Source organism: Oncorhynchus nerka, linkage group LG24 (genome assembly GCF_034236695.1).
Source record: "Oncorhynchus nerka isolate Pitt River linkage group LG24, Oner_Uvic_2.0, whole genome shotgun sequence".
Classification (NCBI taxonomy): domain Eukaryota; kingdom Metazoa; phylum Chordata; class Actinopteri; order Salmoniformes; family Salmonidae; genus Oncorhynchus; species Oncorhynchus nerka.
The window spans coordinates 77,912,047-77,937,770 of record NC_088419.1 but is presented as its reverse complement, the minus strand read 5'-3'; the positions used below and the strand labels follow the sequence as shown (position 1 = coordinate 77,937,770).

At 43.6% G+C, this 25,724-nt stretch overlaps 3 protein-coding genes and 1 long non-coding RNA gene across 4 annotated transcripts in view; 2 read left to right on the top strand and 2 right to left on the bottom strand.

Annotated features, from left to right (window-relative positions):
• The window catches only part of LOC115108609 (solute carrier family 22 member 23-like), a 44,780-nt gene extending 36,665 nt beyond the window's left edge, over positions 1-8,115 (top strand). The window contains exons 6-11 of the mRNA XM_065009175.1: positions 183-236; positions 301-358; positions 2,679-2,905; positions 3,357-3,389; positions 4,342-4,465; positions 4,926-8,115. Of these exons, the coding sequence (XP_064865247.1) occupies positions 183-236; positions 301-358; positions 2,679-2,905; positions 3,357-3,389; positions 4,342-4,465; positions 4,926-5,364 (935 nt within the window). The 3' untranslated portion in view covers positions 5,365-8,115. The remainder of the gene's footprint in view (positions 1-182; positions 237-300; positions 359-2,678; positions 2,906-3,356; positions 3,390-4,341; positions 4,466-4,925) is intronic.
• On the bottom strand, positions 8,022-9,962 carry LOC115108611 (uncharacterized). The gene is made up of 2 exons (XR_003860365.2): positions 9,787-9,962; positions 8,022-9,649 (listed from the first exon to the last, which is right to left on the bottom strand). It is a non-coding gene; the product is annotated as an uncharacterized LOC115108611 (long non-coding RNA).
• A 241-nt stretch (positions 9,963-10,203) lies between these two features.
• LOC115108608 (oocyte zinc finger protein XlCOF6-like) lies at positions 10,204-13,884 on the top strand. The gene is made up of 2 exons (XM_029633154.2): positions 10,204-10,552; positions 10,948-13,884. Exons 1-2 carry the CDS (start codon positions 10,327-10,329, stop codon positions 12,993-12,995), a joined length of 2,274 nt encoding a protein of 757 aa, XP_029489014.1. The 5' UTR covers positions 10,204-10,326; the 3' UTR covers positions 12,996-13,884.
• A 192-nt stretch (positions 13,885-14,076) lies between these two features.
• Positions 14,077-24,692, bottom strand: bphl (biphenyl hydrolase like). Its single transcript, XM_029633157.2, has 7 exons — positions 24,429-24,692; positions 23,657-23,760; positions 18,883-19,049; positions 15,107-15,260; positions 14,863-14,994; positions 14,619-14,742; positions 14,077-14,430 (listed from the first exon to the last, which is right to left on the bottom strand). Exons 1-7 carry the CDS (start codon positions 24,503-24,505, stop codon positions 14,340-14,342), a joined length of 849 nt encoding a protein of 282 aa, XP_029489017.1. The 5' UTR covers positions 24,506-24,692; the 3' UTR covers positions 14,077-14,339.
• Positions 24,693-25,724: the final 1,032 nt, after the last annotated feature.

Below are 25,724 nucleotides of genomic sequence, written 5' to 3'. Positions count from 1 at the left end.
CCATGAGAAATGAGTTTAACGCAGGGAGCAGATTAATACAGCTGGATCTCACACATCAACCCACAGAAGACCATTACTGTATAATCTGTGTGGTGTGGATGCTGGCTCCATGAATGTGCGTGCGTGTGTGTTGTTTCCTTGCCAGTGTAAAGGTCTCACACTGTGTTCTATCTCACCATCAGAGCTGGAGCATGAGCTGCATAAGAAGCCAAAGAGGACCTGCATATATCTGCAAGGCTTGATGCCAGACGATACACTTCTCCATGAGAAATGGAGTTTAACGCAGGAGCAGATTAGTAGCTGAGATGACCAGCACCAGAAACCTGTGGAAGAACATCGTCGTGCTCTGTGTCAACTCGTAAGTCTGTCTGTGTGTGTGCACATCTGTATCGAAGGCCGTGGGTAATGTGCCAAACAGAGCATGAATTTCATATGAGTTAGGTTTCCCATTGAGAAACAGTACATTGGCCTCCCGGGTGGCGCAGTGGTTAAGGAAGCTGTACTGCAGCGCCAGCTGTGCCACCAGAGACTCTGGGTTCGTGCCCAGGCTCTGTCATAACCGTCCGCGACCGGGAGGTCCGTGGGGCGACGCACAATTGGCCTAGCGTCGTCCGGGTTAGGGAGGGTTTGGCTGGTAGGGACATCCTTGTCTCATCGCACACCAGCGACTCCTGTGGCGGGCCGGGCGCAGTGTGTGCTAACCAAGGTTGCCAGGTGCACAGTGTTTCCTCCGACACATTGGTGCGGCTGGCTTCCGGGTTGGATGAGCGCTGTGTTAAGAAGCAGTGCGGCTTGGTTGGGTTGTGTATCGGAGGACGTCTCTCCCGAGCCCGTACGGGAGTTGTAGCGATGAGGCAAGATAGTAGCTACTAAAACAATTGGATACCACGAAATTGGGGAGAAAAACTGGGAATTTTAAAATAAATAAATAAATAAAATAGCCATTGTGGCTATGAAAAGGCTGTTTGCAGGTATATAGTTTGTGGCTATGACAAGGCTGTTTGCCGGTATAGTTTGTGGCTATGACAAGGCTGTTTGCCGGTATAGTTTGTGGCTATGACAAGGCTGTTTGCTGGTACACTTTGTGGCTATGACATGGTGGTGTGCCGGTACAGTTTGTGGCTGGTTATATCAACGTTGTTCCAACCAACGTGAAATAGATATTAAATTGACGTCTTTGCCCAGTGGGCAATGTCTTAACCATTAGACCAGGAGAGATTAGACCAGGAGAGAATACCCTTCTGTCAGAGAGTCCAGCTCACCTAGACCAGGAGAGAATACCCTTCTGTCAGAGAGTCCAGCTCACCTAGACCAGGAGAGAATACCCTTCCGCCAGAGAGTCCAACTCACCTGGACCAGGAGAGAATACCCTTCCGCCAGAGAGTCCAACTCACCTGGACCAGGAGAGAATACCCTTCCGCCAGAGAGTCCAACTCACCTAGACCAGGAGAGACCCTTCTGCCAGGAGAGAATACCCTTCTGCCAGAGAGTCCAGCTCACCTAGACCAGGAGAGAATACCCTTCTGACCAGAGAGTCCAACTCACCTAGACCAGAGAGAGAGAGTAGCTCACTTCCCTTCTGCCAGAGAGTCCAGCTCACCTAGACCAGGAGAGAATACCCTTCTGCCAGAGAGTCCAGCACCTAGACCAGGAGAGAATACCCTTCTGCCAGAGAGTCCAGCTCACCTAGACCAGGAGAGAATACCCTTCTGCCAGAGAGTCCAACCTCCAGGAGAGAATACCTAGACCAGGAGAGAATACCCTTCTGCCAGAGAGTCCAACTCACCTAGACCAGGAGAGAATACCCTTCTGCCAGAGAGTCCAGCTCACCAGCTAGACCAGGAGAGAATACCCTTCTGCCAGAGAGTCCAGCTCACCTCAGACCAGGAGAGAATACCCTTGCCAGAGAGTCCAGCTCACCTAGACCAGAGAGTACCCTTCTGCCAGAGAGTCCAGCTCACCTAGAGAGTCCAGCTCAGACCAGGAGAGAATACCCTTCCAGACCAGGAGAGAATACCCTTCTGCCAGAGAGTCAGCTCACCTAGAGAGAATACCCTTCTGCCAGAGAGTCCAGACTACCCTTCTGCCACAGCTCAGACCAGGAGAGAATACCCTTCTGCCAGAGAGTCCAACTCACCTAGACCAGGAGAGAATACCCTTCTGCCAGAGAGTCCAGCTCACCTAGACCAGGAGAGAATACCCTTCTGCCAGAGAGTCCAGCTCACCTAGACCAGGAGAGAATACCCTTCTGCCAGAGAGTCCAACTCACCTAGACCAGAGAGTCCAGAGAGTTCAGCTCACCTAGACCAGGAGAGAATACCCTTCTGCCAGAGAGTCCAGCCAGGAGAGAATACCCTTCTGCCAGAGAGTCCTGCCAGAGAGTCCAGCTCACCTAGACCAGGAGAGAATACCCTTCTGTCAGAGAGTCCAGCTCACCTAGACCAGGAGAGAATACCCTTCTGCCAGAGAGTCCAACTCACCTAGACCAGGAGAGAATACCCTTCTGCCAGAGAGTCCAGCTCACCTAGACCAGGAGAGAATACCCTTCTGCCAGAGAGTCCAACTCACCTAGACCAGGAGAGAATACCCTTCTGCCAGAGAGTCCAGCTCACCTAGACCAGGAGAGAATACCCTTCTGCCAGAGAGTCCAACTCACCTACATATCTCTCTTTCCTCAGGTTGACTGGGTACGGTATCCACCACTGTTTTGCCCGCAGTATGATGGACCCGGAGGCTCCTGTGTCGGCCATGTTTCACGCTGACTACTACACTATGGCTGGCATCGCCGTAGCGACGTGCCTGGCGCTGTGCCCGGCCGTGGCATTCATGGGTCGTCGGGGCGGACTGCTCACCTTCATGATCATCACCGCCCTGGCATCACTGTTGCAGCTGGGTCTGCTCAACTGTGAGTTGGAGACACACACGTGTTATGCACACACACACAAATGAAACACAGATATATACATCTTATCTCTATGAAGTAAACATTTAGGTCAACCTTCAGTTTATGAAAGCCCATGTTTTGTCAGATGTTTTAACAAGTGACCAATGCAGGCATCCCCCTCATAATTCTTCATTCACAAATAGCTCTTTACATGGGTAAACACAAAGCAAAATCATCCCATTATAATTATAATTTGTCATAGACAAGTGTCATACTCAGATAATGGACTTACAGTGCTTCAGAGAAGTCATTACTAGGAGAATGTCACTTTCTGCATCATTACCTCTGTTCTTCAGTCATTATATCAGATCAACAGTATCTGTCAGACAAATAATGAGCTCTTCTAATGGCTATGCTCATGCTAATTTTCTCTATTTTTATTCCCCCTACCCTGGCCTTTGTTTGAATATAGTGATTGGCAAGTACAGCCTTCGCCATGACACAGGTACAGTTTGACTTTATACAATCATACTGATTGGAAGAATGCACTCATTGGTTCCAGGTATAACCCTTTAGGTTCCAGGTATAACCCTTTAGGTTCTAGGTTAAGCCCTTTAGGTTCTAGGTTAAGCCCTTTAGGTTCCAGGTATAACCCTTTAGGTTCCAGAAATAACCCTTTAGGTTCCAGGTTAAACCCTTTAGGTTCCAGGTTAAACCCTTTAGGTTCCAGGTTAAACCCTTTAGGTTCCAGGTATAACCCTTTAGGTTCCAGGTTAAACCCTTTAGGTTCCAGGTTAAACCCTTTAGGTTCCAGGTTAAACCCTTTCGGTTCCAGTTTTAACCCTTTAGGTTCCAGGTATAACCCTTTTGTTTCCATGTATAACCCTTTAGGTTCCAGGGTAAACCCTTTAGGTTCCAGGTACAACCCTTTAGGTTCCAGGTACAACCCTTTAGGTTCCAGGTATAACCCTTTTAACCTGGGGAGGCAGGTAGCCTAGTGGTTAGAGCGTTGGGACAGTAACTGAAAGGTTGCTAGATTGAATCCCCGAGCAGACAAGGTAAAAATCTGTCTTTCTGCCCCTGAACAAAGCTGTTAACACACTGTTCCTAGGCTGTCAATGTAAAAAGGAATTAGTTCTTAACTGACTTGCCTAGTTAAATAAAGGTTAAAAAAAAGGGGGTTCTACTTAGAACCAAAAAGGGTTGACCTATTGGGACAACCAAATAACTGTTTTTGGAACCATTTTTCTAAGAGTATATGCCGGTCAGGTGCTCTACAGGCCAGCCTCAGGCTCCATCTGTTGATTTTGTGTTGTAGAATATACAAAACAGTCATTAAATAAAATGAATGGCTAGTCAGTACACCACTGTGTTTGGTTTTTATTAAGTGAAATGTTTATACTTATGATGTATGTGTCTCACCTCCTCTCGTGTCCCTCCTCCTCTTGTATGGTTAGTTCTGAGGGACACGCTAAACAGGAAGTTCTCTGTGGCGTTCTCCATCATTGGAATGTTCTCCTCTCATGCCGTCAGCACCCTCAGCATCTTCTTCTGCGCTGAGATCACTCCCACCGTCATCAGGTAACACACACACACCTATGTATGCTCTGACTGCACCCACACACACCTAGTTATTTGATTCCTATAACTACACACTACAGGAGGTTGGTGGAACCTTCATTGGGAGGACGGGCTTGTGGTAATGGCTGGAGCGTAACATGTGGAAAGGTATCAACAACAACATCAAACACATGGACACCATTCCATTCGCCCCTTCCAGCTATTATGAGCCATCCTCCCCTCAGCAGCCTCCACTGCTACTCACCAAGTTTTAGGTTTGTGTTAGAGTGGCCTACTAGTGCCATCATTTGGTGTAGTCTGTATGTGTCATATAAATGCAATTTGTCAGAGACTGCTGTTCTAGAATGTAGATCAGGGACGGGCAACTGGCGGCCCAGAGATAGTAGTATAGTAAACTGTGTAGAATTGCAGGAAATTAAGTGTAAAACTGACTCTCCCTCTGTCTCTCTTCCTCCCCCAGGGGTGGTAGTCTAGGCCTGGTCCTGGCCAGTGCTGGTTTCGGCATGCTGACAGCCCCCATCATGGAGCTCCACAACCAGAAGGGCTACTTCCTGCATCACATGATCTTCGCTGCCTGCACCCTGCTGTGCATCATCTGTCTCCTACTGCTGCCCGAGCCGCGCAACCAGCCCCTGCCAGAGAGCCTCGCGGACGGGGAGAGCTACACTCGCCAGCCCCTCCTCACCCACCGGCCTGGAGAGCAGCACCTCCTTCTCACCAAGCCTGGGGATAGAGACTTATACTCCCGGGTCCACGACACGCCGCGGCATCTTACGGCCACCGGGGGCGCCACAACAGCAGCGGCTACTGCTCTTGCAGCAGTGCCGACATTGTATGTTACCGGAGGGGGGGTGATCAGTAATATTATGGTGTCAAATGGGATGGGAGGGTCGTCGTAGCAGCAAACACACACTCCTCTCTGACACACACAGACAGAGGATAGGACGAGACTGTGATGTATGGATGGCAGGAACTGTCCCAAATAAACTGTCCCACTCCTGGTCACTGTCATGACTGGCCTGGTCTGATGTGATCATGCAGTCAGGAGAACATGGAATAATTCCGCTTGTCAGATTCTTCCATGAGGAACTCTTTCATTTTAAAACATTCCCATTCTGGTGTGTTTAATGAACAAATTATCCCTCTCATTAGACTCATGATGCGATCTCTCCACGTTGTGTTAGTCTGAAAAGGGGAAATCGAGCTTCCCCAATCATGGACATCCAAGATTTGGACAAAAGAAAAAACGAATGACTATTCAGATGCCCCAGGAGGGCATCAATGGTTGGATTTAAATGGGTCGTAATGTAATATGGTGATGGGTTAGCCTGTAGAGTAGTGATTCTCTGCGTCCTAAATGTCACCATATTCCCTATATAGTGTACTGATTTTGACCAGGGCCTGCATAGTGCACTACTCATGACCTGAGGCCTATCTATAGGGAATAGGGTACTATTTTGGACGCTCAATATGATTTAGTAAGACTTTGAGGGCCTGCAATAGAACAGAATCTTGGAACAAAATATGGGAAAGTATGTCTTTGCAATTAACTGAAACTCATTACAATGACTTACATGCATTAGTGCCCATAGGGTAGTTGTTGCCAAGTGTTGTCAGTGTGTAGAATGAGCAGCATGGTTCCATGCTGAGGAGGGATGTCATGGTGTCTGTAAGTTATCAGCAGAGTAGTGTACTCAAACCGCATAGAGACAAATATATAGAGCAGCAGAACAGACACTGTATTCTATATTTCATTTGAAACGTCATGGCTTTCAACAGTGATGTGTGCTCTATGCATTTAATTTCCCTCTACTTATTTTTTTTTGCACTAAAATTCAAAGTTAAATCAAATGTAATACAATATTTGTCAGCAAACTGGTTTTAGGTGAAACTGCTGCGCTCTAAATTGAATAAAAGGGTAGGCCTATATACTGTTGCCTACTTGATGGGTTTATTTATGAATTTGTGCCTCCCACCCCCGTCAAAAGTCCAAGTTGGCACTTTATGCTTAGTAGGAGTGGAATCACTATGAGGACTTTAGAAAACAGAGTATTGCTTCCCCCATGTAATGTTGGTGAATGATGGTTGTCAACACAATGCTGTGAGTGACAGTCGGAAACCTAAAAACTGTGATGGAAAAGGATTTGAACTTGACCTTTTCATGGTGTTTTTATTTCCGTATTCTATGGTGTTGAGTGGACAATACTAGTTAGTTACTAGTATGTGAGGAATATGTCCCAAATAGCACCCTATTTACTACATAGTGCACTACTTGGTCAAAAGTAGTGCACTACATAGGGAATAGGGTACAATTTGAGATTGAGCCTGTCTCCACTATGAAACATATGTTTCTGAATGGCTTTATCATACTTTGAAAGAATCGTTCTTACTTTGAAAGAATCGTTCAGTAATTCAGTATTTATTTTTGTCATGTTGCCAAGGGCATTCTTGTTGCTTGAAATACCTTTAATTGAGCTAATTCTGACCTTTCCTGTCCCTGTTCTCAACACTGTGGTAAATAATGTTAGTATATAGGTGTTTTTAGGACTTGGTTCAACCCGTCTCTTTAGCACGGTTAAATAATGGCTGGCCATGCCACGAAGCACAATGTCTATCAGGGTTTTGAAATGGTTAGTGTCTACTTTATTAGGTTAGTACAATAGTGTGATCTAGTTAGAACAGCTGTGACTTAAAGGGTATGTTTGTATACAAACTCTACTCTAACATACAAATTATTAATACACACCTTACATTGGCGACCTCCGGTGATTTTATTTGGCTCCCCAAGTTTTCTGAAAAGACCGTAGAAACACCAGCAAATGAGCTCCAACTGATTTTAATTTTGGAAGTCTGTTCCAAAGTATTCCCACGCATAAGAGATATGTGACCGTATACAAATGTAAACAAGGTTTGAAATTATTTGTTTTCGTCAAATATATCTATTTGGGCTTCTTTGTCAATTTGCAGTATACAAATGATTTTTAAGTATGACCTGGCCCCCTGACCATCCACTCAACCAAAATAAATCAGCCGCTGCTGAATCTAGTTAATGATCCATGATGTATGGACTATCATATCTCATGTACTAGGCACATCAATTATTTTCATAGGACAATTTGTCACACAATGTACATAGAGGACCTTAAAGGCCAAGTATACTCTATAGATTTCTACCATGAACCATAGTTGATGCAAATGGCACATATTTTGACAGTGGACACCTTGTATTGTTTATTTAGTAGTTTATCAATGAAATATTGTGGTAAAATAAATGAAATTCCATGAGTGATTGTCAACCACTAATATTTTCTAAAAGTTTTTTTATATGATGCACTTGTACATATTAAAACCATAAATGTTGTTTTGATAATAAACCACTTAATGTTTTGTTTGTCAATAAATGAACACTATCGAGGTGATACATGTGATGTCTAAGTTTGTAGGTGGGCAGTGGGCACAGGAAATGTGTGTCTGCAGCCTCTAAACAGAGACAGTCTCTGGTTAGATCTCAAGCAAGTGCTAAAACAGCAAGTGACAAACAGTCTAGACAGGTAGGTAATGTTGTTCTCTCCATTGTATTATTTTGGTAAAAAGTCAATATAAATGGGGGAAAGATAAATGTATCCATGTGAACTTCCATCTCCTTCTTTATCCTATTCTCCACCAGCAGAGACAGGTTGGAGTCGGTCATGGGCAGATTGTAGCTCACAAACACCCGTTTCTTGGTCCTCGTAGCTGGAAAACAAAGGATAAGGAGGACAGCTGGATTAGTGACGAGTTAGTTAGTGATGTTTCAAATCGTGTAAGCTGACACCAACAAAAGAGAATCATACTGGTTAGTGGTTTAAGTGTCTAGCTTTCTGTAAATGTTCTGATTCTGAATAACATATAGCAACTATAGTGAAGAAAAATATAAACGCAACATGTAAAGTGTTGGTCCCATGTTTCATGAGCTGAAATTAAAGATCCACAAATGTTCAATACACATAAAAGCTTCTCAAATGTTGTGTACTAATTTGTTTACATCCCTGTTAGTGAGCATTTTTCCTTTGCCAAGATATGCCACACCGGTCAGGTGGATGGATTTAATCAGGAAGCTGATTAAACAGCATGATCATTACACAGGTGCAACTTCTACTGGTGAGAATAAAAAGCTACTCGAAAATGTGCAGTTTTGTCACACAACACAATGCCACAGATGTCTCAAGTTGAGGGAGTGCGCAATTGGCATGCTGACTGCATGAATGTCCACCAGAGTCTTGCCAGAGAATTGAAGGTTAATTTCTCTACCAACGTTTAGAGAATTTGGCAGTACGTCCAACCAGCGTCACAACCACAGACCACATGTAACCACCCCATCCCTGGACCTCCACAACCAGCTTCTTCACCTGCAAAATCGTCTGAGACTAGCCACCTGAAGAAACTGAGGAGTATTTATTTAGGTATTAAAGCCCTTTTGTGGGGAGAAACTCATTCAGATGGCTGGGCCTGGCTCCCCAGTGGGTGGGCCTATGCCCTCCCATCCATAGATTAGGGCCTCATTTATTTATTTAAATTGACTGACTTCCTTATATGAACTGTAACTCAGTAAAATTGTTGCATGTTGAGTTTATTTTTTTGTTCAGTATAAATCAATGTATAATTGATTGTTAGACAAATTTGACCGTAAGCACAATGTTGTGGCATCTTGGATAAGTTTGTGTGTGTGTAAATATGTGGCCTGTCTTATGCTGCCGTTCAAAACAACTGGGAACTGATTCCAACTTCAGTGAGTTCAAGACAACTGCGAATTCAGAAAAAAACGAGGTCCGACCATAGCCTCGGGAAGTAGAGGTGCTGCAGCACCACCTGGAAAATCTGAAGAAGAAAAAAACAGTTAATACAAAAATATATATTTTGTTGTCCTGTATTTGCGGACCGATATAGCTCCGTCTTTATAGAGCTCCGACTTTCTGACCTGATGATTTTTTTCTCCCAAATTCCCAGTTGTCTTGACAGCACCATCATGATAGAATGAAGCTGGACAATCCCTTCACAGTCTGTGGAGGATACAGCCAATCTTCTGAGAGATAGGATATTGACAGGAAGATGAAGAAAGGGGTGCTTACTCAATTTCTGCGCCAGTGAATTCTGGGTGGTTTCAGATGGGTCCTCCAGGACTAAGGTAGACAGCGGCATCGAATCCTGAATACACACACACCTGATATAATACCTTTAACGTAGCTAGCTAGAAACATTACACAGTGAAGCTAGCTAGCTTCCAATCTCTGTTAGCTAGTCTGCTTTGTAACCGTGTATTTGTTGTACAGTAGGCTACTCACAAATGTACTTTCCATTGAAACAACCAAGTTGGACAAGACGGGGTTCGAGCCGAACCAAAGGAGATAAAAAAACATTGAACTTCATGACGTGAAAGTGAACCGTTTGCTCCAGAATCTTCTCTGGGATATCGTGCACTGTAATGGCATCGCCTACTGCTCCATTTTCTGATATGTTCATTTTGAATAGATGTTTGTAGGAAGACAAGTAGATACGACTAAACGAGACGATTCATTTGAATTTGTTCAACCTACTCAATGTGCGCCCGTAAATCAAGTCACTTCCTGGTTTCTGGAACGCGTAAGCAATCGATAGAAGCACTTACACGTGATTCTGAACGTCATGAGAAACATGATTGGCTAGCTGTGTATTGTTCCCGCCTTTGCTTGAATGTCATTCGGTCCTCAAAGTGTCAACATCTTTTCGAAGCCGGAAATCTTTGCAAGCTCGGAATTTCGGCATGAAAAATGCTAAGGTGGTTAGAAGTTGACGAGTATCTTTAGGTTTAATTTAAGTTGTTAAAGCGTTAATATTTTCTCAAAATGTCCAAAATACAGCTGTTGAATCTGTTTATCACCGAACGGTTAACAACGGCAGCAGTTGAGCTATTTGGAGAAAATAAAACCGAGTACCATGACCGATTAAAATCAGCGGCAGTTGATATATTCAGGATAGTGGAAAAGACGATAATAGAGTACTTGGAAGAGATATCCAGCTCAAAGCAGGAGAATGGTCGTCTGCGGAGGATTCTTCTGGATTTGGGAGCAGGTTTGTGACTAGTAAACAGCATAACGATTAAAATAATACAGATGACTGCTAATGCACATATTAATCCACAGTTGCATTCGTCGCAGTAGTAGAAGGGCGGTAGACTGACAGTCTTAAAGCGATGATGTCACTCTTTGCCACTCCAGAATGCCTGAGTCATAACCTGTTTTTTTGTTGTTGCTGCTAACATTCCAATCCTTGTATTCGGTGTCATTGCCCCCCAAAATGTGCATGACAAGGAGTGGAATGTTAGCTCAAACAAACTGTATTTCCCCAGGTTAAGAAGCTGGGCATGGGCCTAAATAATTGTGAAGGTAGCCAACTTGAATTGATGTGAATTGTGTTTGAGTTATTTATCGAATGTGTAGAACCTTATTTCCCATCCTTCTCCCCAGACCCCCAGCAGCTAACTCGGGAGATTCCACCTAAGCAGCATCAACAACCACACTGTGAGCAGGAGTGGAGCCCCAGTCGGGTGCAGGAGGAGACAGAGCACACATTGATTACAGAGCAACAGGAGGAACTCAAGGCCAGTCAGGATACCACAGAGGTCACACAGTTTATATTTCCTCCTCCCTATGTGGAACGTGACTGTGATCAGGACAGTGAAAGGGACCCTCTACCCACCAACACCACTGTTGGAATCAAAACAGAACCTGATGATGGAGAGGACTACGGAGTATCAGAACCAATCATTGACTCTCAGCCCCTCTCTGAACTTGGTCTACATCCAGACTCTAAAGTCTGCACTGAGGCCAAGATAACCAGTGAGCTGAAAGCACCGTTGAGGGCTCACACAGAGAAGCGGTTACACATGTGTACTGTGTGCAGGAAAAGCTTCACCAGGGCAGGCCAGTTAAAAATACATCAGAGAATTATTCACATCGGTGAGAAACCATACAGCTGTACTGAATGTGGCAAATCATTCAACCACAAGGAAATCCTGGACAGGCATATAAACACTCACACAGGAGTGACACCATACAAATGCCCTGTGTGCAGTCAATGCTTCATTAGCAGAAGCCATTTAGGAAATCACCGGAAAATTCATCAGAAAGATGAAAAGCCATATAAGTGCAAAGAATGCTCCAGGTCCTTCAAAGGCAAGGGAGCTCTGGTCAGGCATATGAAGACTCACAATGGAGAGAAACCTTATCAATGTTTTGAGTGTGACAAAGGCTTCACACGCCAGGGACACCTGACAGAGCATATGAGATCCCACACAGGAGGGGAGAGCCTATTTAAATGTCCTGTGTGTGAGAAATCCTGTATATCAGCCGTGGTTCTAAAACGCCATCAGCTAATTCACACCGGAGTGAAACCATGCAGCTGCCAGGAGTGCGGAAAAAGCTACAGTCTGAAGGCAACACTAAAAGAGCATATGAGGAGCCACACAGGGCAACGACTTCAGTGTCCTATGTGTGAAAAATGTTTCACATTTAAAGCAGGTCTAAGACAACACCTAAAAACTCACAATAGAGAGACACCATACGTGTGCAGCGATTGCAGTCAAAGTTTCAGCCGTAAATCGGACTTGATTGGGCATATGCGCACTCATACAGGAGAGAGATTATTCCGGTGCCTTCTATGTGAGAAATGCTTTATATCAGACTGTGATTTAAAACGCCACCAGCGGATCCACACTGGTGAGAAACCATACAGCTGCAAGGAATGCGACAAAAGCTTCACTCTTAAGGGAGGTCTGAAAACGCACATGAAGATACACACAACACGGAAACCCTACTGCTGCCATGAATGTGGCAAATGCTTCCTCCACAACACTAGACTGACAGACCACATGAGGAGCCACACAGGGGAGCAGCCGTACAAGTGTGATGTCTGCGGGAAATGCTTTATCTATTCGAGCGATTTGAAAAAGCATGAGAGAATTCACACAGGTGAGGAACCATACAGGTGTGTTGAATGTAACAAATGCTTCAACTACGAGGGTAATTTGCTAAGCCATATGAGGGTACACACAGGGGAGACGGGAGAGGAAGGAGAGGAGCCTCCAGCGTATCTCTGCAGCGATTGCGGCAAAAGCTTCCATCAGATGCGAAACCTTAAGCAGCATATGAAGAGTCACAAACAGAAGGCAATGCTGCAGTGCACTATGTGTGAAAAAGCTTTTCCAAAAGAAAGCCAACTCAAACTCCACGAGAGAATTCACACTGGAGAGAAACCGTACCTGTGTAACACTTGTGGGAAAAGCTTTAGCAGGAAGGAACACCTGAATGGTCACATGAGGACTCATTCAGGGGAGAAACCATACATGTGTCCTTCGTGTGGTAAATGCTTTTTATCAACAAGTGATCTTAAACGCCATCAGAGAATTCACACTGGCGAGAAACCGTTTCGCTGTAACTATTGCGATAAATGCTTCAATCAGATGAGTTCCCTGAAATCACACATGAATAACATTCACAAGAGGGAGAGCATGTAGTTCTCGGTCAGGTATAAAATGTGTCCATCAAAAGATGGATAGGCTCATTGTAACTGCCACTGTTGTGCCTGTCAGAGAACACACTGTACATATAAAGACTTTACCAGCGGTGAAAGTACAATTAATTTCTTCCCACTACGGGACCAACATACGCTTGTGCCTATAGACCCAATAAATGTATTGGCCTAATCATATAATTACTATTCATTCAAAAGGATGTCTGTGGACCTAGAATATTTTTCATAACTTTTAAAATGCATTAACTAGTATTGTGGTATAAACACAACCAGTCATTATGTTTTTATCTGATTATCAAACAATCACTTCAAAGGGCTCCAAGCTCATCCACTCAACATATTTCCAGCCTCCAAACCAGTGGTTGACTTGGGCAGGACCTCACATGAACTGAGTACTGGTACTTCAAATGTTCTGCTTGAGCTCCTGTTCCTCTTATAAAATATTAGCTCAAAAGTACCGGAACCTATTTCAGTCCAAGTTGAGCTCTTGTTGCAAACAGTGGTGACCCTTTCCAGTCATCTGTTACACAAAACACCAAAAAGTCTAATGACATTTGGTGATTGTCATTAGGCCATGAATTGAAGCATCCACTGTTGTCCGCACGCATCTGTGTCAGCCACTCATCTCTACCTTGGCAAAATTTCAGTGTTCTCATCTGACCACATCGCATATTGGAGCATAGGCTATACCACCAGTTTAAGTCCATTTGCTAATTTTCTTGACATTTTGTTTTAATCATTGTGATAGGTTCATGTTTAACTGGTACGGCGTACCCAAACTATTTATTGTGCTGGGACGCCGTACCACACCACCTTACTTTCACCTCTGCTGTTTACTAAATATGTCTGATTAAAAATTGTAATTGAATGACTATCATTTTCCAACTTTTCTTTTGCTTTGTTTTACATGGCATAACAGTTAGTGCAAATGCAACATTTACATAACATGCCATATATGACACACAACAGTACAAAACAGAGGACTGGACACAACAATACAAATGATGCAAAAAGTTCAACAAAAACTTATTACACAAGGAATTAATACATAACATGTGAAATAGTCATGTGGATGGGTATTTATTTTGGCTCATATACCAGTAATTCAGTGATAAGTCAGTTAATTAATGGACCAGACTCCGATTGATTATTACTGTTGCTTTCTATAGTGCTCCTTCAATGTTGTCCACTCTTGAACACAGACCCAGGCCTGAAAGCTTCTCATTTCCTGTGGGTGCAGGATTTGTGTAACCGAATTGGTACCCTAATCCCTACATACTGCAAAATGTTAGGCTGCGTCCCGAATGGCACCCTATTCCTATGTCCATCACTGGTTCAGGAAGTCTTCAACCAGCTTGTTGAACTTGGCAGCAAACCTCAGATGCAGGTTGTGTTTCCCTTCCGGCATCAGATGCAACCTGGACACCAAAGAAGATGTTACAGTGGAGGTTGTACGTATCAATAGTGGTTGTAGTTAAACATTGACATAATACATGCTGACTGTACATCATTTCTTTCATACAATGCCTCTATAAGAGAGAAAAACATACAGAAGGGAGGATAGGAAAACAAAAGAGAAGGAATGTAATGGGGGAATCAAGCTCACCTTGAACCCTTGATGTGTTTGAGGAGATACTGAGGGTGGAAGCTGGGCACCATGGGATCCTTCTCTCCGTGGATGATGAGAGAGGGACAGCTGATCTGAGGCAACAGCTCCATACAGATGCTTCCTGAACAATACAGGACAGACAGAAAACAAGTAAGGATCTATACAGATACTCCCTAACACAGGAACTGACAAGTGGAACTGAAAATTGGAATCTTTGCTTTAAAGATGTTGCTGCCCTTACCTTCTGGTCTCTGGGCGAACTGTCCAATCCCGTCCACCCATCCTTCCCAGGTCTTAATGAAGAGCTCTGCCCCATACACTTCCTCCATGGGCCTCCTCATCCTCTCACTCCACTGAGACACATCACGGATCGCTGAAGACACATGGACACACACAAGCTGTAATACACAAACCCTAACACATGCAGAGCTGCCTCATCCAGTCTCTCCAAAGCATGCTCGCACACACCAATAAGAGGACCTCACCATTGTAGATCTTTACATCTTGTGGTGAGACATATGCGTTGGAGCCCCACACCACCATCTTATTGACCAGGGAGGGGTTCCTGGCTGCTGCAATCAGAGCAGTAATGCCTCCGTCACTCCAACCCAGCAGAGAGAACCTTGGAAATCTCAACGCCTACCATGGGAAAGATACAGATAAGCAATAAGGGAAAAGACACACACACGTTCACAGATAAGCAATGAGGGAAAAGACACACACGTTCACAGATAAGCAATGAGGGAAAAGACACACACACGTTCACAGATAAGCAATAAGGGAAAGACACACGTTCACAGATAAGCAATAAGGGAAAAGACACACGTTCACAGATAAGCAATGAGGGAAAAGACACACACACGTTCACAGATAAGCAATAAGGGAAAGACACACACGTTCACAGATAAGCAATGAAGGAAAAGACACACGTTCACAGATAAGCAATGAGGGAAAAGACACACGTTCACAGATAAGCAATGAGGGAAAAACACACACACGTTCAGTTCAGAGGGAAAAAGACACACACACGTTCACAGATAAGCAATGAGGGAAAAGACACACACACGTTCACAGATAAGCAATGAGGGAAAAGACACACACACGTTCACAGATAAGCAATGAGGGAAAAGACACACACACGTTCACAGATAAGCAATGAGGGAAAAGACACACACACGTTCACAGATAAGCAATGAGGGAAAAGACACACACACGTTCACAGATAAGCAATGAGGAAAAGACACACACACGTTCACAGATAAGCAATGAGGAAAAGACACACACACGTTCACAGATAAGCAATGAGGGAAAAGACACACACACGTTCACAGATAAGCAATGAGGGAAAAGACACACACACGTTCACAGATAAGCAATAAGGGAAAAGACACACACACGTTCACAGATAAGCAATGAGGGAAAAGACACACACGTTCACAGATAAGCAATAAGGGAAAAGACACACACACGTTCACAGATAAGCAATGAGGGAAAAGACACACACAGATAAGCAATCACACAGATAAGCAATGAGGGAAAAGACACACACGTTCACAGATAAGCAATGAGGGAAAAGACACACACACGTTCACAGATAAGCAATGAGGGAAAAGACACACACGTTCACAGATAAGCAATGAGGGGAAAAGACACACAATGGGGAAAAGACACGTTCACAGATAAGCAATGAGGAAAAGACACACACGTTCACAGATAAGCAATGAGGGAAAAGACACACACACGTTCACAGATAAGCAATGAGGGAAAAGACACACACACGTTCACAGATAAGCAATGAGGGAAAAGACACACACACGTTCACAGATAAGCAATGAGGGAAAAGACACACACGTTCACAGATAAGCAATGAGGGAAAAGACACACACGTTCACAGATAAGCAATGAGGGAAAAGACACACACACGTTCACAGATAAGCAATGAGGGAAAAGACACACACACGTTCACAGATAAGCAATGAGGGAAAAGACACACACACGTTCACAGATAAGCAATGAGGGAAAAGACACACACACGTTCACAGATAAGCAATGAGGGAAAAAGAATGAGGAAAAAGACACACCACGTTCACAGCAATGAGGGGAAAGACACACGTTCACAGATAAGCAATGAAAAAGACACACGTTCACAGATAAGCAATGAGGGAAAAGACACACACACGTTCACAGATAAGCAATGAGGGAAAAGACACACACACGTTCACAGATAAGCAATGAGGGAAAAGACACACACGTTCACAGATAAGCAATGAGGGAAAAGACACACACGTTCACAGATAAGCAATGAGGGAAAAGACACACACGTTCACAGATAAGCAATGAGGGAAAAGACACACACGTTCACAGATAAGCAATGAGGAAAAGACACACACACGTTCACAGATAAGCAATGAGGGAAAAGACACACACGTTCACAGATAAGCAATGAGGGAAAAGACACACACGTTCACAGATAAGCAATGAGGGAAAAGACACACACGTTCACAGATAAGCAATGAAGGAAAAGACACACACGTTCACAGATAAGCAATGAGGGAAAAGACACACACGTTCACAGATAAGCAATGAAGGAAAAGACACACACGTTCACAGATAAGCAATGAAGGAAAAGACACACACACGTTCACAGATAAGCAATGAGGGAAAAGGCATACACACATTCACAGATAAGCAATGAGGGAAAAAGCATACAGTCGTGGCCAAAAGAGAATGACACAAATATTAATTTTCAAAGTTTGCTGCTTCAGCGTCTTTAGATATTATTGTCAGATGTTACTATGGAATACTGAAGTATAATTACAAGCATTTCATATGTGTCAAATGCTTTTATTGACAATTACATGAAGTTGATGCAAAGAGTCAATATTTGCAATGTTGACCCTTCTTTTTCACGACCTCTGCAAACCGCCCTGGCATGCTGTCAATTAACTTCTGGGCCACATGATGGATTGCAGCCCATTCTTGCATAATCAATGCTTGGAGTTTGTCAGAATTTGTGGGATTTTGTTTGTCCACCCGCCTCTTGAGGATTGACCTCAAGTTCTCAATGGGATTAAGGTCTGGAGAGTTTCCTGGCCATGGACCAAAAATATAGATGTTTTGTTCCCTGAGCCACTTGGTTATCACTTTTGCCTTATGGCAAGGTGCTCCATCATGCCGGAAAAGGCATTGTTCGTCACCAAACTGTTCCTGGATGGCTGGGAGAAGTTGCTGTCTGAGGATGTGTTGGTACCATTATTTATTCATTGCTGTGTTCTTAGGCAAAATTGTGAGTGAGCCCACTCCCTTGGCTGAGAAGCAAACCCACACATGAATGGTCTCAGGATGCTTTACTGTTGGCATGACACAGGACTGATGGTAGCGCTCACCTTGTCTTCTCCGGACAAGCTTTTTTTCCAGATGCCCCAAACAATCGGAAAGGGGATTCATCAGAGAAAATTACTTTACCCCAGTCCTCAGCAGTCCATTCTCTGTACCTTTTGCAGAATATCCGTCTGTCCCTGATGTTTGTCCTGGAGAGAAGTGGCTTCTTTGCTGCCCTTCTTGACACCAGGCCATCCTCCAAAAGTCTTCGCCTCACTGTGCGTGCAGATGTACTCACACCTGCCTGCTGCCATTCCTGAGCAAGCTCTGTACTGGTGGTGCCCCGATCCCGCAGCTGAATCAACTTTAGGAGACGGTCCTGGCGCTTGCTGGACTTTCTTGGGTGCCCTGAAGCCTTCTTCACAACAATTGAACCGCTCTCGAAGTTCTTGATGATCCGATAAATGGTTGATTTAGGTGCAATCTTACTGGCAGCAATATCCATTCAGTTCATTTGCATGGCAAAGAGGGGCTTTGCAATTAATTGCAATTCATCTGATCACTCTTCATAACATTCTGGAGTATATGCAAATTGCCATCATACAAACTGAGGCAGCAGACCTTGTGAAAATTAATATTGGTGTCATTCTCAAAACCTTTGGCCACAACTGTACACACGTTCACAGAAAAACAATGAGGGAAAGACATACACACATTCACAGATAAATAAGGAAATATACTTGGCTGACTGTCCTCACATACAAAGAGCAAGAGAGAGGCAACTGTGTAGTTCATGTTCTCCAGAGTAGTCCTGTTTCTCTGTGTTGCGGAGAAAGTCATCTTGTGTGCTGACTTGCAATATGCAATATTGAGAGACACACTCTACAGCAACATTTTAAAGCATCTTCCCAATGTGATTCCTGATTGGTTTAACTCTGACCTGCATCAGGTCCACAGCATCCTTGGCGTCCCTCTCAAAGAAGTCCAGTGGGAAGTCTCTCTCCGGGGGGCGGGAGTTTCCGTACCCGCGAGGGTCCCAACCAATCACAGTGAAGCGGTCCTTACTCAAAGACTTCAGCTGCGGCCCAAAGTCAGTCTGAGCACTTCCTGTTACAGGAACACACACTGCTGGTAACCAACATTATAGAGGGTCTATGCCTGTTCTGATGAGGACCCAAAACAACTTACTATGTGTTTTTATGAAGTTTTCTATACCGTAGGCCAGGTATTCCCAAACTGGGGTATGTGCAATGCCGTCGGGGGTACGCCAAATAAAAATGTGATTCACATTAAAAAAATATTTTAAAAATTATATGGTCTTGGCCAAAGTGGAGTTTGGAGTGTGACTGTTTGAGGTTGTGGACAGGTGTCTTTTATACTGATAACAAGTTCAAACAGGTGCCATTAATACAGGTAACGAGTGGAGGACAGAGGAGCCTCTTAAAGAAGAAGTTACAGGTGTGTGAGAGCCAGAAATCTTGCTTGTTTTTAGGTGACCAAATACTTATTTTCCACCATAATTTGCAAATAAATAAATAAATAAATCCTACAATGTAATTTTCTGGATTTCTTTTTCTCATTTTGTCTGTCATAGTTTAAGTGTGCCTATGATGAAAATTACAGGCCTCTCATCTTTTTAAGTGGGAGAACTTGCACAATTGGTGGCTGACTAAATACTTTTTTGCCCCACTGTAGTGTTGTGTGTTCATTCCAAACAACTCAACTTTAGTTTAATATGTCCACAGAATATTTTGCCAGAGGATAGCTGATGTTCTGAAAGAGCTGTAAAATCTGGACCCCTACAAATCAGCTGGGCTAGACAATCTAGACCATCTCTTTCTAAAATTATCCGCCGCAATTGTTGCAACCCCTATTACTAGCCTGTTCAACCTCTCATTTGTATCGTCTGAGATCCCTAAAGATTGGAAAGCTGCCGCGGTCTTCCCCCTCTTCAAAGGGGGTGACGCTCTAGACCCAAACTGTTACAGACCTATTTCTATCCTACCCTGCCTTTCTAAAGTCTTCGAAAGCCAAGTTAACAAACAGATCACCAACCATTTCGAATCCCACCATAACTTCTCCGCTATGTAATCTGGTTAATGAGCTGGCCATGGGTGCACCTCAGGCACGCTCAAGGTCTTAAAAGATATTATAACCTACATCGATAAAAGACAATACTGTGCAGCCGTATTCATCGACCTGGCCAAGGCTTTCGACTCTGTCAATCACCGCATTCTTATAGGCAGTCTCAACAGCCTTGGTTTCTCAAATGACTGCCTCGCCTGGTTAATCAACTACTTTTCAGATAGAGTTCAGTGTGTCAAATCGGAGGGCCTGTTGTCCGGACATCTGGCAGTCTCTATGGGGGTGCCACAGGGTTCAATTCTCGAGCCGACTCTTTTCTCTATATACATCAATGATGTCGCTCTTGCTGCGGGTTATTCTCCGATCCACCTCTACGCAGACGACTCCATTCTGTATACTTCTGTCCCTTCTTTGGACACTGTGTTAACAAACCTCCAGACAAGCTTCAATTCCATACCACACTCCTTCCGTGGCCTCCAACGGCTCTTAAATGCAAGCAAAACTAAATGCATGCTCTTCAACCCGATCGCTGCCCGCGCCCGCTCGTCTAGCATCTCTACTCTGGACAGTTCTGACTTAGAATATGTGGACAACTACAAACACCTAGGGGTCTGGTTAGACTGTAAACTCTCCTTCCAGGCTCACATTAAGCATCTCCAATCTAAAAATAAATCTATAATCGGCTTCCTATTTCACAACAAAGCCTCCTTCACTCATGCTGTCAATCATACCCTGGAAAACTGACTATCCTACCGATCCTGGACTTCGATGTAATTTACATAATAGCCTCCATCACTCTACTCAGCAAATTGGATGTAGTCGATCACAGCGCCATCAGTTTTGTCACCAAAGCCCCATATACTACCCACCACTGCAACCTGTATGCTCTCGTTGGCTGGTACTCGCTTCATATTCGTCGCCAAACCCGCTGGCTCCAGGCCATCTATAAGTCTTTGCTAGGTAAAGCCCTGCCTTATCTCAGCTCACTGGTCACCATTGCAGCATCCACCCGTAGCACACGCTCCAGCAGGTATATTTTACTGGTCACCCACAAAACCAACTCCTCCTTTGGCCACCTTTCCTTCCAGTTCTCTGCTGCCAATGACTGGAACAAATTGCAAAAATCACTGAAGCTGGAGACATATCTCCCTCACAAACTTTAAGCATCAGCTGTCAGAGCTGCTTACCGATCACTGCATTTGTATATAGCCCATCTGTAAATTGCCCACCCAACTACCTAATCCCCATATTGTTATTCTTTTTTTGCTCCTTTGCACTCCAGTATCTCTACTTGCACATTCATCTTCTGCACATCTATCACTCCAGTGTTTAATTGCTAAATTGTAATTATTTCGTCACGATGTCTTATTTATTGCCTTACCTCCCTAATGTTACTACATTTGCACACACTGTATATAGACTTTTTCTATTGTGTTATTGACTGTGCGTTTGTTTATCCCATGTGTATGTGTAACTCTGTTGTTTGTGTCACACTGCTTTGCTCGATCTTGGCCAGGTCGCAGTTGTAAATGAGAACTTGTTCTCAACTGGCTAACCTGGTTAAATAAAGGTGAAAAAAAAATGTTTTAATTATCCAGGTGCTTTTTTATGAACTTAAGACATGCAGCTATGTTTTTTTGGACAGCATTGGCTTCTTCCGCGGTGTCCTCCCATGAACACCTTTCTTGTTTAGTGTTTTACGTATCGTAGACTCGTCAACAGAGATGTTAGAATGTTCCAGAGATTTCTGTACATCTTAAGCTGACACTCTAGGATTCTTCGTAACCTCATTGAGCATTCTGCACTGTGCTCTTGCAGTTATCTTTGCAGGACGTCCACTCCAAGAGAGAGTAGCAACAACGTTGAACTTACTCCATTTATAGACAATTTGTCTTACTGTGGACTGATGAACATCAAGGCTTTTAGAGATACTTTTCAAACCCTTTCCAGCTTTATGCAAGTCAACAATTCTTAATCTTAGGTCTTCTGAGATCTCTTTTGTTCGAGGCATGGTTCACATCAGACAATGCTTCTTGTGAATAGCAAACTCAAATTTTCTGAGTTTTTTTTATAGGGAGCTCTAACCAACATCTCCAATCTTGTCTCATTAATTGGACTCCAGGTTAGCTGACTCCTGACTCCAATTAGCTTTTGGAAAAGTCCTTAGCCTAGGGGTTCACATACTTTTACCAACCTACACTGTGAATGTTTAAATTATGTATTCAATATAGACAAGAAAAATACAATCATTTTTGTTTTATTAGTTTAAGCACACTGTATTTGTCTATTGTTGTGACTAAGATGAGGATCAGATCAAATGTTTTGCCTAATTTATGCAGAAATCCAGGTAATTCCAAAGGGTTCACATACTTTTTCTTGCCACTGTAATTTTCACTGGTCTGACCGCTTGCATGATGACGAGCATCTCAAATGACTGGCCTATCTGGGTGAAGTTTTTTCTCGCCTGAATGATCTGAATCTAGGATTAAAGGGACTCTCCGCAACTATATTCAATGTGCGGGACAAAATTGAGGCTATGATTAAGAAGTTGGAGCTCTTCTCTGTCTGGACAACACACTGTTCTTTCCATCATTGTATGATTTTTTTTGTGTGCAAATGAACTCAAGCTTACAGACAATGTCAAATGTGATATAGTGAAGCACCTGAGTGAGATGGGTGCACAATTACGCATGTACTTTCCCGAAACGGACGAAACAAACAACTGGATTCCTTATCCCTTTCATGCCCTGCCTCCAGTCCACTTACCAATATCTGAACAAGAGAGCCTCATCGGATTTGCAACAAGTGGTTCTGTGAAAATGTAATCAGAAGCAACTGCCAGATTTCTGGATAAGGCTGCGCTCAGAGTTTCTTGCCTTGGCAAATCGCGCTGTTAAGACACTGATGCCCGTTGCAACCACGTCCCCATGTGAGAGTGGATTCTCGGCCCTCACTAGCATGAAAACTAAATACAGGCACAGACCGTGGAAAATTATTTAAGACAGACTCTCTACATGCAGTTATGTGCATCCTTTCAAGCACACCCTTCTCATTAACCTGTGATGAGTTATTCACCATTTTTGATGAACAAATAAGGTTTTATATGTAAGATGGCTAAATAAAGAGAAAAATTAATGATTCTTATTATGTTATTATTTGTGCCCTGGTCCTATAAGAGCTCTTTGCCACTTCCCATGAGCCAGGTTGTGACAAAAACTCACACTCATTCTTATGTTTAATACATTTATCGTATAGTATGTGTGTGGCAGGCTTACAATGATGGCAAAAAACAACATTTGAGATTGCACTGACCCTGGTGCTAGAGGGGGTACGCAGCTGGAGGTTGAATGTTTGAAGGGGTAAGGGACTATAACAAGTTTGGGAACCACTGCCGCTTGAAGTCCTCAGTCTCCTCTCAATATCAAAGTCACAATTACTAATGTTGATGCTCTGATGGGCAGAGGCCTTAATCAGTAGTGTGACGTATAGGCTACTCCATATTTGAAAGAGATCATCATCTACAACTTTAGACAGTCACTCGACAAGGCTTGGGGAAGTGACAAAGGTCGGTAGTGTTGTGCACCAGACACTGAAAGCCTGGGGACCATGTTACGAGTGTTGTTACCTACCCAGAGCTCCAGGCAGTAGTAAAACAGCATGGTCTCCTTTTCCAGTCTGCTGGTAGAACAGATCCACCCCATTCACACGCTCTCTGCCTGATACCACTGACGTACTGAGGGGAAAACAAACACAATTAGACAGATTATCTACTTGATTAATAAATACTGACAATTCATGCGTATTTTAACTGATAATCTGTGACATACAGTATCATGATCGGCTATGAAAAGCCAACTGACATTTTCTCCTGAGGTGCTGACCTGTTGCACCCTCTACAACCATGAACGTTTAAACATCTTAGCCATGTACTGTTAAAATCTCCACCCGGCACAGCCAGAAGAGGCTTTGCCACCCCTCAGAGCCTGGTTACTCGCTAGGTTTCTTCCTAGGGAGTATTTCCTAGCCACCGTGCTTCTACATCTGCATTGCTTGCGGTTTGGCGTTTTAGGCTGGGTTTCTGTACAGCATTTTGTGACATCGGCTGGCGTAAAAAGGGCTTCATAAATACATTTGATTGAAATTTGATTGGTCTCAAACCAAATGCATATTAAATTTCATACGCTGCAACTGGAGCCTGAGATTGGTAAATAGCGCCATCGTCTGTAAATATATTAAACTGCACTGATAGCCAGACAACATGCATGACAGCTGTATTGGAGGCAAAGACTATTCTAAGTATTTTCATTGCTAAACACGAACCATTGTTGTAATATTTGCAAATAATTCGCTAGCTAGCTACCGTAGAATCGTATTTACGGACACTTGAACTGCATGTATTACCAGTAGAGCTGGACTCCTTGCATAGCCTTTTTGGTAACAGCGTTGCGAAGTCCTCTTTCCCAGAATAACATCGCCATTTCGTTGACAAAACGTTTCTAAATGGGTTTCACCTCGCACAATTTCTCATTTGACTGTGTCACAGCTGAACTATATTGACAGGTAAACGTGTAAAGCAAAGTTTGTTTTGGTGAATGAATAGCTTGAAGAACCTGCCGACAATTTCGACACAAGTGTGCGTTTTGGCGAAAGTACGGAGGCAAATCTTTCACTAGCTCATATTAGGCAAAGGGTCATGGCTAGATGGGATACAGCTCTTGTTAAATTAACGTCAAAAATTGAAATTTTAACTGTTTTTCCTTACCTTAGCCAAATTATCCTAACCTGTTACGTTAATTATCACAACATGCTGTTTAAGTTCTAGCCTGCTACGAAAAGTAAAATCTGATGTTTTTTGACCAAACCTCGATCTCTTCTAGCCATCACCTTAGCAAAAATGGTCTATTATAGTGACAAGATAGTCAAGTGACCGCTCTAATGGAAATTACATGTCCTTATTTCTCTAAGTATACTATTTAATTATACAGTGGTACAGTTAAATGTTATAGTATCACTACAGCCCCCATCTAGGCCAGTGGTTCCCAAACTTTTTATAGTCCCGTACCCCTTCAAACATTGGAGAGTCTCAGTCTTAAATCATTTTCCACACACAGTCTGTGCCCGCCTGTATTTAGTTTTCATGCTAGTGAGGGCCGAGAATCCACTCTCACATAGGTACGTGGTTGCAAAGGGCATCAGTGTCTTAACAGCCAATTTGCCAAGGCAAGAAACTCTGAGCACAGTCCTATCCAGAAATCTGGCAGTGGCTTCTGATTAAATTACATTTTCACAGAACCGCTTGTTGCAAATTCGATGAGGCTCTCTTGTTCAGATATGGTAAGTGGACTGGAGGCAGGGCATGAAAGGGATAAGGAATCCAGTTGTTTGTGTCATCCGTTTCGGGAAAGTACCTGCGTAATTGTGCACCCATCTCACTCAGGTGCTTCGCTATATCACATTTGACATTGTCCGTAAGCTTGAGTTCATTTGTACACAAAAAATCATACAGTGATGGAAAGACCTGTGTGTTTTCCTTGTTAATGCAGACAGAGAAGAGCTCCAACTTCTTAATCAAAGCCTCAATGTTGTCCTGCACATTGAATATAGTTGCGGAGAGTACCTGTAATCCTAGATTCAGATCATTCAGGCGTGAAAAAACCCAGATAGGCCAGTCGCCTGAGAAACTCATCATCATGCAAG